This window comes from Struthio camelus, chromosome 17, assembly GCF_040807025.1.
Source record: "Struthio camelus isolate bStrCam1 chromosome 17, bStrCam1.hap1, whole genome shotgun sequence".
Taxonomy (NCBI): Eukaryota; Metazoa; Chordata; class Aves; order Struthioniformes; family Struthionidae; genus Struthio; species Struthio camelus.
Window position 1 is genome coordinate 7,150,088 of NC_090958.1, and position 13,260 is coordinate 7,163,347.

Below are 13,260 nucleotides of genomic sequence, written 5' to 3' on the forward strand. Positions count from 1 at the left end.
CCCGCTCGGGGACGCGAGGGTGGCGTGGGGCGCTCCGCCTGTGCTGCCCCCAGCCCCCTCCCTTCACGCTGGTCCCCCTGCCCCACGCCACCCTTCTCCTGCTCCGGTTGCCTCCAAAGCCCCGGGGTCACTCTTTGGTCCCCACCGGTCCCCTGCCCTCCTGCTCCGTGCCGCCGCACGGCTCACCCTTCGCGCCCTGGGATGCTCCTCAGCACGGAGTCTGCACGACGGCCCCGTTCGTAGGCCTCCAACTGCCTCTTCCCCTCCCCAGTCCTCCCTTTCGTCCTCCAGCTCGCTCTTGGGGAGCTGCGTTCGCGCCCGTCCCGTCCGCAGCCCCCGGACTGCGCTCCGGGCCCCTTCCGAGCTGCCGCGTAAGCGCTCCCGTCCCCTCCGTACCTGCTCAGCTCGCCTCCGTTGCACTCGTTCCTCTCCGCTCTCCTCGTGCGGGCTCAGACCCCTCTGCTTCACCCACGGTGGGTACGTAGCTTCCTTCCACCCCCCTGGGTGCCTTCTGAATGCCTCCGTTTCCCTCCACGTGCCTCCAGCTCCCCTCCGTTCCCCCTGTCCTTAAACCCCTTCCTTCACCCTCCACGCGCTCAGATCCTCCCCAGTTCCCTCTGAACGGGCTCACATCTCCATCGCCCTCTAGGTGCTCTTTTCCACACGACTCCCCACTTTATGCAGTCAGTTCCCATGTGCCCTGATCCTAGTTCCCTCCGGGCATCCTCAGACCCCTCTGCAACCTCCTCTCCACCCCAGTCCTGCCTGTGCACCACTCCCGTCCATGCATGCTGATCCTCTCCCTTTCTGTGTGCACTCAGATCCCCTCCCCAGTCCTACCTGCAAACACACTGTCCTTTCCGTTTCCCCTGGTGTGTTTTCATTCCGTTACCCCTGCAGAGCGCTCAGATTTGGTCCGTCCCCTCTGACCCCCTCTATATTACCCACCACACACGTTCAGACCAGCTCCCTTTCCCTCCTTTCGCACCCTAATCCCCTCCATCCCACCATGTACATACTTGGATCCCTCCTGACCCACGTGCATGCTGCAACTCTCCCCACTCCCCCTCAGTGTATGCCGTTTGCCTCCGTTCCTCCCTGTGCATCCCAATTCCTCACCCAGTGTGCCCCTTACGTGCTCTGAGCCCTGCCGTTTCCCCCGGTGCATGCTCAGATCCCTCTGCTCCCCTCCATGAGAGCGTGGAGCAGTTCCACCCCGCTCTGTGCTTTCCATTGTGGCCCGGCATCCTCATCAAAGCCATGCTGCATAGTACAGATGAATTCCTCTGACTTAGGTACAGAGCAACATTTCAGATGGAATTGGAGAACAAAAAATATTTATAATAAAAGCCATCAAGCCTCCCTGGAGAGTCTGCATCACTCAAGTCCTGCCCACACACAAGTAGTTCCTTCTGCTGTCCTGGGACCTTGAGGTGACTTTCTCCATCGCACTCTCTGCAACCCTGGCATTACTCATGGTGGCTGACCAGAATCCCATACTGGTATTCAAGTCTGTGACAGGCATCAAGGTGAGTGGGCTACTGGGACCCATTTCCTGAGCTCTGCCTGCCTTGGGATGCCACCTAGTTAAAAAGGATATCTGAGACAAAGAGGAACATGAAAAGAGAGAAGAAAAGGAGAAACAAAGCTGGGGGGAGGACAGAGTAAAAACTGGGGAAGGGGCGAGTGGAGAAGGAAGCGGGGATGTTCTGACCAAACCACCCTGCTGCATGACCCTAACAGCCTGGGTTCAGCCACATGGTAACGAGGATGCGTTTGAAGTTGGGCTTCCAGCTGGAGCTCTCTGCATTTTCACAAGAAGGGATGGAAACTACGTGACTGGCGTGTCTTCACTCCTTGTTTCCCGTGACGAGACCCTGCCGTGCTGTTCACCATCATCACCTACACAGGGCACAGAGCAGCAGCATCACAAGAGCCAACAAGTCAGAGAACAGGAATTCCTCTCTCCCCTGGCAGATGCTGCTTAGCAGCAGAAGACCTGCAGCTTAGCAAGAGAGCAGGCAAACCCCAGCCCCAAAACTCAGCCAGCAAGCAGGTGCTAGGGCTCACCTTCTGTGAGGTGGCTGAGGTAAGCAGCCTGGATGCTGCTCCCATTGACCAGCGCCATCACCTCGTGCTTGCTGGAGATGCCGATTGTGTCCTCTTCCCCCTTCCCCTCATCATCCTCTTCCGAGTCCACCAGCACTAAGACATCACTTGAGTCTTGATTTCTGTGAACCGCAGAGCGAGCAGAGGTGGGTTTGACAGCTGAGAACAGCTTGTCCTTACTCCATCCCTCCAGGCTTTGCTAATTCTGTATACCAACATGACCGATTTTGGTGGATTATTGCGATCCCGCACTGTATTTGAGGAATAGCTGGTCTTGGACCCTGCTGGCAGCCACACCACCACCAGCAACCTGTACTGCTTCCCATTTCTCTTCCAAAGACCTCCAACCATGTCACAAATAGTCATGTGCTAAACTGCACATGGAGCAGAGTTACTTTCCCCTCTTGCATAGATGGGGAGCTGGAGACACTCAGAACAGAGCCATCCTACCTCACCTGTATCAAGGACCTCTTCCGCATAGCCTTCTCCTACACTGACAGGTGCCTTGCCAGCATGATCCCTGTGCACCTACTGGCAATGCCATCTCTCCTCTAATGCCAACTGCTTTCCTCCACCATCATCCTTCTGCTCCCCCAAGTGCGCCAAGTCTCACCCAGGCGCATTGACCCCCTTCTGTGGGACGCACAGTCTCTGCACAGCTCCCACGTAAGCGCAGCTTTGCTCTGGGGATAGCTCTTGCCTCAGGCTGTGGATTCCCTACCCTACAGGTAGGGCACGCCTGCCATGACGCGGAAGAGTGCGTTCGACCAGCGCTGGGCTGGGGAAAGCCAACACTCACCTGAACGCAGTGCCTGAACAGGAGACAAGAAAACAGAAAAGACAATGTTAGAAGCCACGAGCAGTTCCTCAGGCAAAGCACCCCTGGTTTTACTGTACAACCTCTTCCTATTCTGCCCGCAGTAGGATGGCTTCTGGCGGTCACATGCGGCAGTATGGATGGAAAGGGTCCTCTACCCTGCTGGAAGGGGAAAGCAGTCAGCCTGCCCACGTCAGATGCATTAGAGATGTCACCAGGAAAGGGGAAGACAAGGTTGCCCCAGCACAGTACAGGTCTCTGGGGGAGAAGGAAAGGGAAAGAATCTGAAGCACCCAGCTGGAGAAGGGTCTTGTGTTTCCAACCCATCTGCCCCCAGGGCTGACAGGATTTTTAGCCAGGAGTGGCATGCAGCACGAGTCAGTGGCTGACTCCAACAGGCCAGAAGACACAAGCAGCTCCCTAAAATTGCAGGTAAGGGATAAAACCAGGACACCCCAGCAAGGAATAAGTCCCTTCCCTGGCTTGCATCGAGGAGCGCTCCTACCTCTTAGGCACAGGAGGGGATGGTAGTACAAGATGACGCCAGAGACAACGAGAATAGCCAGCAGGGACAGGACCACCACTGCACCCACGACCCCAACTATATTCACTGGCTCTGCAGACAGAGGAGACACGGGAGGTCAGCTTGTCACCGGAACATGGATGCGCTCAGTACAAGCAATATAGTCCCAATGCGGTCTCCACTCGGATTTCTCATCATTGCAACTGTCCCACCAGCACAACGGGTGTGACAATTGGGCGCTCATGCTTCACTGAGGTCAAACACACCATGGCAAGACCCTTCACTTGTGTGTTACATGCGTTAAGTGAAAGCAAACCAATCCCTGCCTGTCGGGCCTTGAACAGCTTGGCCTGCAGAGATGCATCTCTGTCCCCACAACCTCCAGGAGGAACCCAGGATGCAGCTGCACTCCTTTCCCAGGCTCCTTACACTGAAGCAAGGGGAATCAGGACTTCTTGCCCTGTGGGGTGAGGGGACCCAGTCCCACACCTATGTGTGCTGCTGCATCCTACAAGCATGGGAAATGCCAATGGGCAAAGAGGGCTCCTAGTGGCAAACAGAGCCCCTTGGGGGCTCTCCAGTGGCTGCTGTTAGCTGTGTCCTTGCCTCCTCCTCACTCCCTGCCACAGTGACCCCGGGCGCCCCCACTCACGCTTCACGGTCAGGCAGACGAACACCTCCCTCAGCCCCACAGGGTTCTGCGCCTTGCAGACGTAACAGCCCCCATCAGCGCCCTGGGAACAGTTCCGGATGGTGAGCTGGGACACGTTGCCCTCCTGGGTGATGAGGTACCTCCCTCCAGGTCTGATTTCCACCTCCGGCTGGGTGATGCCCTGCAGCCAGGTGAGCCTTGCTGGGGGGGTGCTCTCAGTCACGCGGCATGTCAGGGTCACATCGTCACCCACAAAGCAGGTCTTCAGGGGCTCTGACTCCAGTGAAGGGACCTCTGAATAGCACGGGGGAAAGAGAGTTAAGGAGGGGATGGGGGAGCTTAATGCAGCAAGTTATCAGCCATCTGACTGATTAATAATCATTAACAGGAAGAAGTCAAGCAGGAGGCTGGAACTTGAGCGCTGCAAGTTTAGCATTCAGCTGACCCACAGGACTCTTCAGTAGCCTCCCAACGAGCAGTCTGAGCTCTGAGCTCCTTTTGCACTGCTTAGTACTTGCTTTGACACCTGACTTTATATCCCCAAAGATCGATGTTCGGAGGACGGTCAGCGGCCCTGGATGGGAAGGTGGCAGAGAAGAGAAAAGGCAGCCCAGGGATTTTCCGTTCGATCAGCAGACTCTTGTTTATCCCTGGCAACCCTTGGAGGACAAACATAGCTCAGGTTTTCAGAAGCCACTTTAGTCACCCCTCCTTAGACACCTGAAGGGGTCTGAGAGAGTATGGACAACTCTCCTGCTATAAAGGCAGCCCTGCTGAACTTCATCTGAAGCTGTGCAAGTCACTAAAACCACCTGTCACTTTCTCCATTCAGCCACAGGCACAAGCGCTTGCATAGGCAAGAAGCTTGGTGCAAGGAGCAGACTTGTCAGCCCCTGAAAATGTACCCAAAACATGACTCACCTGCAACTGTGCCATGCTGGATCTGGGCTGCAGGACTTCCGTGCCTTGTGCGCTCGCCTCTGCCCAAGCCAAACCCCACCACGCTGCCCTGTCAGGATCTCCCCCTGCAGTGAGTGCCCACAAGCCTGGCTTGCCTGACAACCACTTTAGTGCTTTGGAGGGCAGAGAATGACTGAGCACCTGCCTGCCCTGTCATTAACAGGCTCATTAATAGCTGATAAAGCAGGCAAACCAACTCACTTATCTCCACAGTGCACACGGGTTCCTCCTGCTTAACTACATGGCTCCCGACACACTTGAACACTTTGCGGTGGGAAAGCCGGGAGCTGTTCAGCGTTTCTACGTGGGTGTCAGCGGAGCTCGTAGAGCTGATGATCCAGCTCGTGTTTTCCAGATCGCCCCCCTCTTCTCTCCAGTGCAGAGTGGGGTGGGGATACCCCCCAGGCCAGCTGCAAAACAGCTGTAGCATCTGTCCCAAGGAGGAGGTTCCAGCCCAGCACTTTGGGGACGACCGTGGTGGATCTGTCAGCAAGAACAGCATGTGGTTAGAAACACTTCCAAGTCACAGCTCTTGGCATCTCAGGATGTGCTTGTTTTTGCCTTCACTCCCCTTGAAAGACTCTCTGGTATCTCCACTTATCTTGCTTCCTGACCTGTGTCCCACACCTCCAGGGCAACACAACTCTGAACAACAGCCCACAGAGACCAACCAGAAAGCTGTCCTGTGAAAGGCACCACAGCAACCACAGCCAAGCCTTGAGGGACTAGAATGGAGAGGAGGGAAACAAACTATTGCCACAGTTTTGTCTGACAGAGACATAATAAGCATCTACAAGCGCAGCCGGAGAACAAAATTGCTGTGCTGCCCTTGGCAATCCATCACAGCACAGATCCTCACGCCCAGCTACAACAGAACGACACAGATTCACACCACATGAGAACAAGGTTCTGCCTCCCCCCTCATCCCAAATCACTGAAAGAGGCACTCCAGTTTCTCCGAGGGAACATGGAAAGCCTCAGGACTCTTGCCCAGGCTGACACCTCCTCACCCCTCCACAATGACGGTGCCAGGAGGCAGCTGCAAAAGGGGAGATGCTGACAGTCACTCCATTGGGACCTCCTGGAAGAAGAGGCAGGCAGACATGCATCCTTAATAGATAAAGCTAGAATTAGGGTTAATCCCTGAGCCCCAGAGAGGCCTGTCAAAGTAGTCTCAGCATTCCCTACAGGTGAGTAGGTTGGCAAGACTGGTAGGATCCCCACATCAACCATCTCTATGAGATACCACCTTCACTTGGCACCTTCCACCAGTAGTTTCCAGTGTGACGGGGCAAGTAACCAGCTGCTAACAGACACCAGTTCATAGCTGAACCGCTTCCCCAGCAAGCCCAGCACAACACCGATGAAGGAGGTTGCTCCTAGTGTGCAAGAAGTGTGCCTGCAGGGAGCCCCGGTGACTCCAGCTCACAGAGTCAGGCCTTCAGACATGTGCCACTGAAGCCAACACAAACCTGCCCTGCCCCTTTCCTGCACCACTGTTGGTGCCGCATGAGGCCAGACTGGCTAACTCAGCCACTTACTGCAATCTGTGTCCACACTGCGCTACAGCAACGGGGACAAACTCCAACAAAGACAGCAGGTAGGCAAAGTCATTGCTGGCTTCATGCCAGGACCAATCACTGCGTCATAACCAAGACTGTGTTTGTTATTTAAATAACATATGGAAACAACTGAATGATGGCAGGAGGTCAGAAATCAACAGAAACCCAAAAGTGATCCCTTTGGGTGGAGCTAGGGCAGGACACTGGCTCACATTTCATGCAGCATTTGAGTTCCTGCCTCTCTCCCATCAGCTGGTTTCTTTACATTCCGGACTCTGCCCAAGAGTATAGTTTTGGTGCTGAAACTGTAACACATATACGCATGCACACACACGCACGCACGTGTTCATTTAACAGCCATAGGGATTCTGGACTCTGACCCAGGCAGAAATTAATACATTGCGCCCCTGCGACTGGCTTGCCTGATCCTATGCTGAACAAGACCCCATTGAGAGATCAGACGCTGCCAAACAGTCCCAAACAAGAGCTGTCAGAGGGATGTCTGATGTTGATTTTGCAGGGTGTTTATTCAAGAGACCTGAGAGGTGACAGAATTTAGAGTAGGAAAACAAAAATCACAGCAAAAACCCAATGTCCCAGGAATAATAAAAGCAAAAAGCAGCTTCTAACTAAGGCGTGTCTGTTCCTTCTGGGCAGAGAACCTGGAGTTCTTACCCAGAGGCTGGTCAGAGAGAAGAGCAACCCCAAATGGCTGCCTGCTCCAAGCCAGATGGGGTTAAAAGGCTGTTAGCACAGCCCTGTACTTGCAATAAAACCAGCTCTTCTCCCCTCTGGCCACTCTCATTCACAGCTGCCCAGCCTGGAGCTGGACAGAGACCTCACCTCCTCAGTGTGTGCAGTTCAGGTAGCAAAGTCCCAGGTACCACCCAGAGAGGGAGAAGAAGGGAACAGTGACTGCTTTACACCTGGGGTATTAGGAGAAGAGAGGATATAAGGCACAAAGCAGCATCCTCCCCACTCCCACTCCTGGCCCACCTACTCCTACCTCTGTGCTCCACCGGTTTCCAACCAGCATAGCCCAAGCAACGGGCAGTATTTGAGAAAAGACTTCTCTTGCTCATAAACAACAATTATGTATGGAAGGAAGATGATTCCCCTTCCCCAGTAATGACCACTGGAGAAAGTCCTGCAAGAGGGATGACTAGGTTTCCTGGGGCACAAGAAAAAATTGATGCACAGAAACCAACCAGCTAGCTCTCAGTCAGACACGAGAGCAGCAGTGGAAACAAGAGAAGAATGCAGTCTCCAGTACGCAACTGATTACATACAACTGAATGGGCTCAACTAAACCTTGCCTGTATATGCTTAAATGCAAAATTAACTTCCTATGACTCAGTCACCCTCAACAAATGTCCGGAGAAAAGGATCTGGTTGCAGAAGTCCCCGTTCTTTCCTAGGGCTTGACTTTCCGGGAACTACACATGCATCTTATATGATCTTATATGATAGACTTTTTGTCTAAGAGCTAACAAGAGATCTGTTCCCAAATGTAAAAACAAACAAACAAATGAAAAATACCAAAAAAACACCCAGGAACAAGGGCCCTCTGCGTGCAGCCGGACGAGGAAATCACTTAGGGGTATGCAATTACATGTTTCCTTCACTTTGCATGCAGCCGGACCAGGAAATCACTTAGAGGTGTGCAATTACATGTTTCCTTCATGCCATGTGCTTCCTATCCAATGCAAACACAGGATGATGGCTCAGAGCCTCAGCTGTGTCTCTGTCATGTTGCTAGAAGGTTTCTGCTGCTACTTTTTTTAATATATAAATACAGTTTAAGGCAAAAATAAAACTTTCGGGAACATCCAGCATGAGATGGAATGAAGGCTGTCAACTGGTAACTCCCACATGAAACCTACAGATCCTGGATGGCTTTTTCATACTATCTCTGAAAGAGTCACTCCAGCGCAAAATAAGTCGCTCCAATGGCTAATGATGGGGGGGCGAGGGGGGGCAGGAGAAGGGGAGAAAGGAGGAAAAACAGGCACATGCTTCTAGCCTGAACTGCTTGGCTTCAACTTCTGGCCTTTGCTGACACTTCTGCTGACCTAAAGCACTACCAAAAAAATCTCTCTTTCCCCCATGTTAAAGATACCCCAGCGGCCCATATCACCTTTGTAACCTTCAGAAATCAATTGAGAAGTTCTTCATGAACAAATGAAGTTCAGACTGCAGTACCAACACTTGGCAGGTCCACAGCTTTTCAAAAAATGTCATCTCACCGAAGGCACCTATACACCATTATCTGTACTCCATTCAGTGAGGAAAAAGCTCAAAGATTTTGAATGACACCCACAAGCAGTGAGTAGCAGTGACATTGCTGCTCATATGTCTTGCTCATGATTATTTTATATCATTCCTCAAGATTTAGGGCTTCCTGCTCCTATGCCCCACGCTTACACATTCTCTGAAGCAGCCCAGGGTTTGACTCCTCCATTCCAGTCTTCTGTGACCCTTTCCAACCCCATCTGCGGATTCCTTGCCCCAGGAGGGGAATTTTTACCTCTTTGAATTTTCAGAGATTTAACCTGTACTGAACAGGTGCAACTGTTTTACAACACACACCCTTAGAAGGAACACCCTGAACGCAAACAGAAAATGAAGCTAGGATCTGGCACACTGAAGGTGTTGACAGAAAGACCAGCAAGAAAGGAAAGAGCCAGTGGAGCACAGAGTATCACTGATACAGGGAAACCAGCAGTAGCCTTTCCCTCTTCTGATTCCCAGAATATGGACTGGGCTAGCATAAAGGACAGCAGGTCACAGTCCAGGTCTGAGGGGCCAGAGTCTAATCCCATCTGACTAGACTTGCTGAAGGGGCCAAGAAGAATATCAACCTAGAACCTACGTTCCCTAATAATCTGGAGGGAGCTGTTCCCAAAGAAGAGATGAGGCATCTTGGCAAGATAATGATTCCTTGGCAGGAGCGGGAAGGACTGTGCCAGCGATGTGCCAAGCGTTGCACAGTAGTGCTCTCAAACCTGATCATCCACCCACACTGTAAAGATTTGTAAGAGAATGAATTAAATAGAAATGGAAAAGTGTGTAAGCACCAGAAGAAACAACAGAATACAAGGTTAAAAAACGGCCTGTGCTGATAGTAACAGACACATTGCCAGAATACTGCTCCCAAGATAGCACTCCTAGCAGTAAATCTGAGGAATATGGCGTTTCTGTCAAGATAGAAGGCTGCACTCTGTAAGACACAGCACAGGCAGCTGGTCAGCAAAAGACCTTCCATCCTCACACGAGGAGGACGGTGACAAGATTGCAGCATAGCACGTATTCCATTCCTTTTCCTATTAGTCAAACAGGAGAAAAGACTCTAGACACCTACTTCAGCCATATATTCCAAATGAGGGAAAACAGGCCAAGCTGCTGCCCACTGTCTAACATTTATGAAGGCTGATATCAGCTGAATTCTGAGGCAAAAGGCCACCCTGGGACAGCTACAGGATACAAAAGATCTGTCCAAAAACTAATGTATTGTCACCAGTCAAGAAGGAACTGAAGAGATGTAGTGAGGACTTAGTGGCTGGCTTTCTCTGTCCTCTGCGTCGCACACAAGTGATTCTTGCCAGGTTACTCGGACACATATGTCTTAGTGCTTGTGAGCGTGGGAGTACAGCTGAGTAAAATCAGTTTGCTCACAGGTTTTGTACCACCTTCCCCTTCCACAGACTCTTTTTCTACCAACACCAGATGCCCTCTGAACCTGGGGACCTGTGAGAATCAGGGGGAGAAAAAAATCAGACCCAGGACAGACTTACTGGCGACCAGGAGCTGGATTCTATGTTCATGGTCTGTCTTGTTCAGCACTTCCTTGCAAGTGTAGTTCCCTTCATCCTGCAGACGCAGTTCTGTGATGTGCAGGGAGCTGTTGTCAACCAGGGAGAAACGGACGTCCTGGGGGAACTCGACCTTTGAGGAGAAGAGCGGGGGGACAGACTGGGGATCCCCTTGGAACCAAACCACTTCAGTTGCTTCTTTGGAGACATTTCGGCACAAAAGAAGGATGCTTCCTCCAACCTCCCCATAGACCACTTCCTCTGTTCCTGCAAAACAGGAGAGAAACATTGTTAGAGATCTAGGGAACTTCCAAAGCCTCCTTCTGTCAACAAACTTTACAGTAAGAGACTCAGACATTTGAACAGGAAATTTTCAACAATATCAGGCTAACAGCCTCTATCAGAGGAGGATCCATCTCCTCCATGATGTGGTGTAAGAGCAAAGCTGTTTGGGGGGACCTGCTGAGGTGCCTCATTACCATGCCTAAGCCTTGCCTTTGCCTGCGAGCCTTCTATTCCTCCAGTTTCCCTTCCTGATTTCCCTACCCATTTCTGCTCAGGTGGCCTCGGGACGGATGCCTTTGGCATTGACTCCAGAATCCTTTAAAGTTGCTGTTATGGGGCCTCTTGTCAAGTATCAGCACAAAGGGCTCTGGGACGCATCTGGCAACTAAATATTGAGTGCAGACACACGATCAGAAAGAGGCACATGGCTTAAAAGGCGAAACAGGAAAGCAATGCCAGGCTGTTCCTGCCTAAGAGAGAGAGATAGGCAAGACACAACTCACGTGAGGGAGCTGAACATGAGCTCCTCTCTCCCAAGCAGCCTCATTCCTCCCCTGCTCAGGGAAGCAAACAGTATCCAAAAAGAAAAGACCCCCTCCCACGACTCTAATACCGGTAGCCATAGGACAGTGACAGAACTCTTGAAATCCCCCTTCCGCCCTTTCTAGGCACCGACCCCTAGTACCTGCTTCCCCTGCCAAGTTGTACTTGAACCCTAGAGCAAAAACAGTCTCAGCCAAGTCAAAGGGCAGAAATCAGACCTGCTGTCTAAACCCACTCAGGTGTCAATCACTGTAGCACACTGCTCCCTGTTTAGAGAAATAAAAAGGCGGATGGGGGTTTGGAGGGAAAGGGAGCAACAGCCAATTTGGCCAAAAAAAACCCACAAAAAACAACAAAAAGCTCCTCCATTTCTGCTATATCAGAAGGCCTGATCACGTATCTCACCACGCAAGCGCCAGCGCAGCGGAGGGGCTGAGAAGGGTGGGCCAGCAGAACCGCTCCCGCGCTTGCTCCGCTCGCAGGACCCCCGCTCCCGCGGCTGTCTCGCCACGGCTGACGCCCGGCAGCGCCGGCCGGAGCTCCTTCTGCCGGGACGCGGCAAGCGGGGAGGGGCGGCCCGAGAGCCATGAATCATGACTCCGTTCCTCCTCTGGCGATCCGGCAGGCTCAGCCCGGAGAGCAGGGCGCCAGGCGAACGGGATACGACTCCCGGCATCGCCGCCGCTGCCCGCCCGGGGCCGGACACCAGTGGCGGCTGGCTGGCTCCCAAAGCGGGTCAAGCCCACGCCAGCGCGCTGGGAGGCTCCCCCTTCGGCCGGCACCCTCCAGACCCCTCAGTCTTCGTCCTGCTCGTTTGCAACCCCTATTTTTCAGAGGGCGACTGTCGTGCCTATTTGTACAGCGCCCAGCGCACCAGCGCAGGGACTCTGGACAGGGTGCCCAGGCCACACCAGAACGCTGCAGTCAGCTCCTCGGCGGGCAAACGCCACCGGGACGGGGACGTTTCCACACCTGCGCCAACCGGGTTGGGGACGAGCAGTCCTCGGCCCCGCAAGGCGCTCGGGCGCCCCGAACCCGCCTCAGACCGGCGGCGACGCCCGCTCCTCGGACCCTCGCCGCGCCTCAGCCCCGGCATCCTGGGGCGCCGGCTGCTTTTAGCTAAAAGGGGATTCTTTTAAAGTCGCTTCTTGTTAAGAAACGGGCTGTTACTCCCCGGCTCGAGCAGGAGGAGCTCCGGGCACGACGCCAAACGCCCCATCCCGCCGCGGGGACAGAGCGCGGGCTGGGGGGGGGGGCGCCCCAACGGCCGCCCCAACGGTCCGCTTCCCCCCGCACCTCCCGCCGCCCGGTACCTGCGGCGTCCCGGCGCGGCACCAGCCTCCAGACGCAGAGGGCGAGGAAGAGCCGGGCCGGCGGCGTCCCGCCGGGCAGCCGCATCGCCGCGCTGCGCGGCCGACGCCTCCCGCGGCTGCCGCGCTCCGGCCCGCCCGGGAGGCGGTGCCGCCTGCCCGCCCTCCGCCCCGGCCCCGGCCCCGGCCCCGGCCCCGGCCCCTTGACAGCGAGTCCGCCCGCCCTGCTGGCGGCGCGGAGGCCCTGAAGGGGTCGTGCCTCGGCCCTCGCCGCCCGCCATGTTGGCTGCCCCACCTGCCCCCTCCCGCCATGTTGGCCGCCCACCTGCCCCCTGCCGCCATTTTGGCCGCCCACCGGCCCCCTCCCGCCATGTTGGCCGCCCACCGGCCCCCTCCTGCCATTTTGGCCGCCCACCTGCCCCCTCCCGCCATGTTGGCTGCCCACCGGCCCCCTCCTGCCATTTTGGCCGCCCACCGGCCCCCTCCCGCCATGTTGGCTGCCCACCGGCCCCCTCCTGCCATTTTGGCCGCCCACCGGCCCCCTCCCGCCATGTTGGCTGCCCACCGGCCCCCTCCTGCCATTTTGGCCGCCCACCGGCCCCCTCCCGCCATGTTGGCGGCCCCCTCAGCAGGGTGCTCCGCCACGCAGCTCGCCGGCACGGCCCCGATGGACCCCCCCCCCCCGCC

The 13,260-nt window shown here is 54.8% G+C and overlaps 1 protein-coding gene across 1 annotated transcript; it reads right to left on the bottom strand.

The window, feature by feature from the left end:
- Nucleotides 1-1,312: 1,312 nt before the first annotated feature.
- Nucleotides 1,313-12,707, bottom strand: VSIG10 (V-set and immunoglobulin domain containing 10). The gene is made up of 8 exons (XM_068911486.1): nt 12,577-12,707; nt 10,418-10,702; nt 5,263-5,544; nt 4,102-4,395; nt 3,432-3,542; nt 2,909-2,921; nt 2,071-2,231; nt 1,313-1,902 (listed from the first exon to the last, which is right to left on the bottom strand). Exons 1-8 carry the CDS (start codon nt 12,659-12,661, stop codon nt 1,832-1,834), a joined length of 1,302 nt encoding a protein of 433 aa, XP_068767587.1. The 5' UTR covers nt 12,662-12,707; the 3' UTR covers nt 1,313-1,831.
- Nucleotides 12,708-13,260: the final 553 nt, after the last annotated feature.

Coding starts and splice junctions, on each gene's coding strand:
- VSIG10 (XM_068911486.1), bottom strand. CDS start 12,661: ATGCGGCTGCCCGGCGGGACGCCGCCGGCCCGGCTCTTCCTCGCCCTC. Junction 5,545..10,417: donor AATCCAGCTCCTGGTCGCCA/GTAAGTCTGTCC, acceptor TCTTGCTGACAG/ATCCACCACGGTCGTCCCCA. Junction 3,543..4,101: donor CGTCTGCCTGACCGTGAAGC/GTGAGTGGGGGC, acceptor CTCTGTCTGCAG/AGCCAGTGAATATAGTTGGG.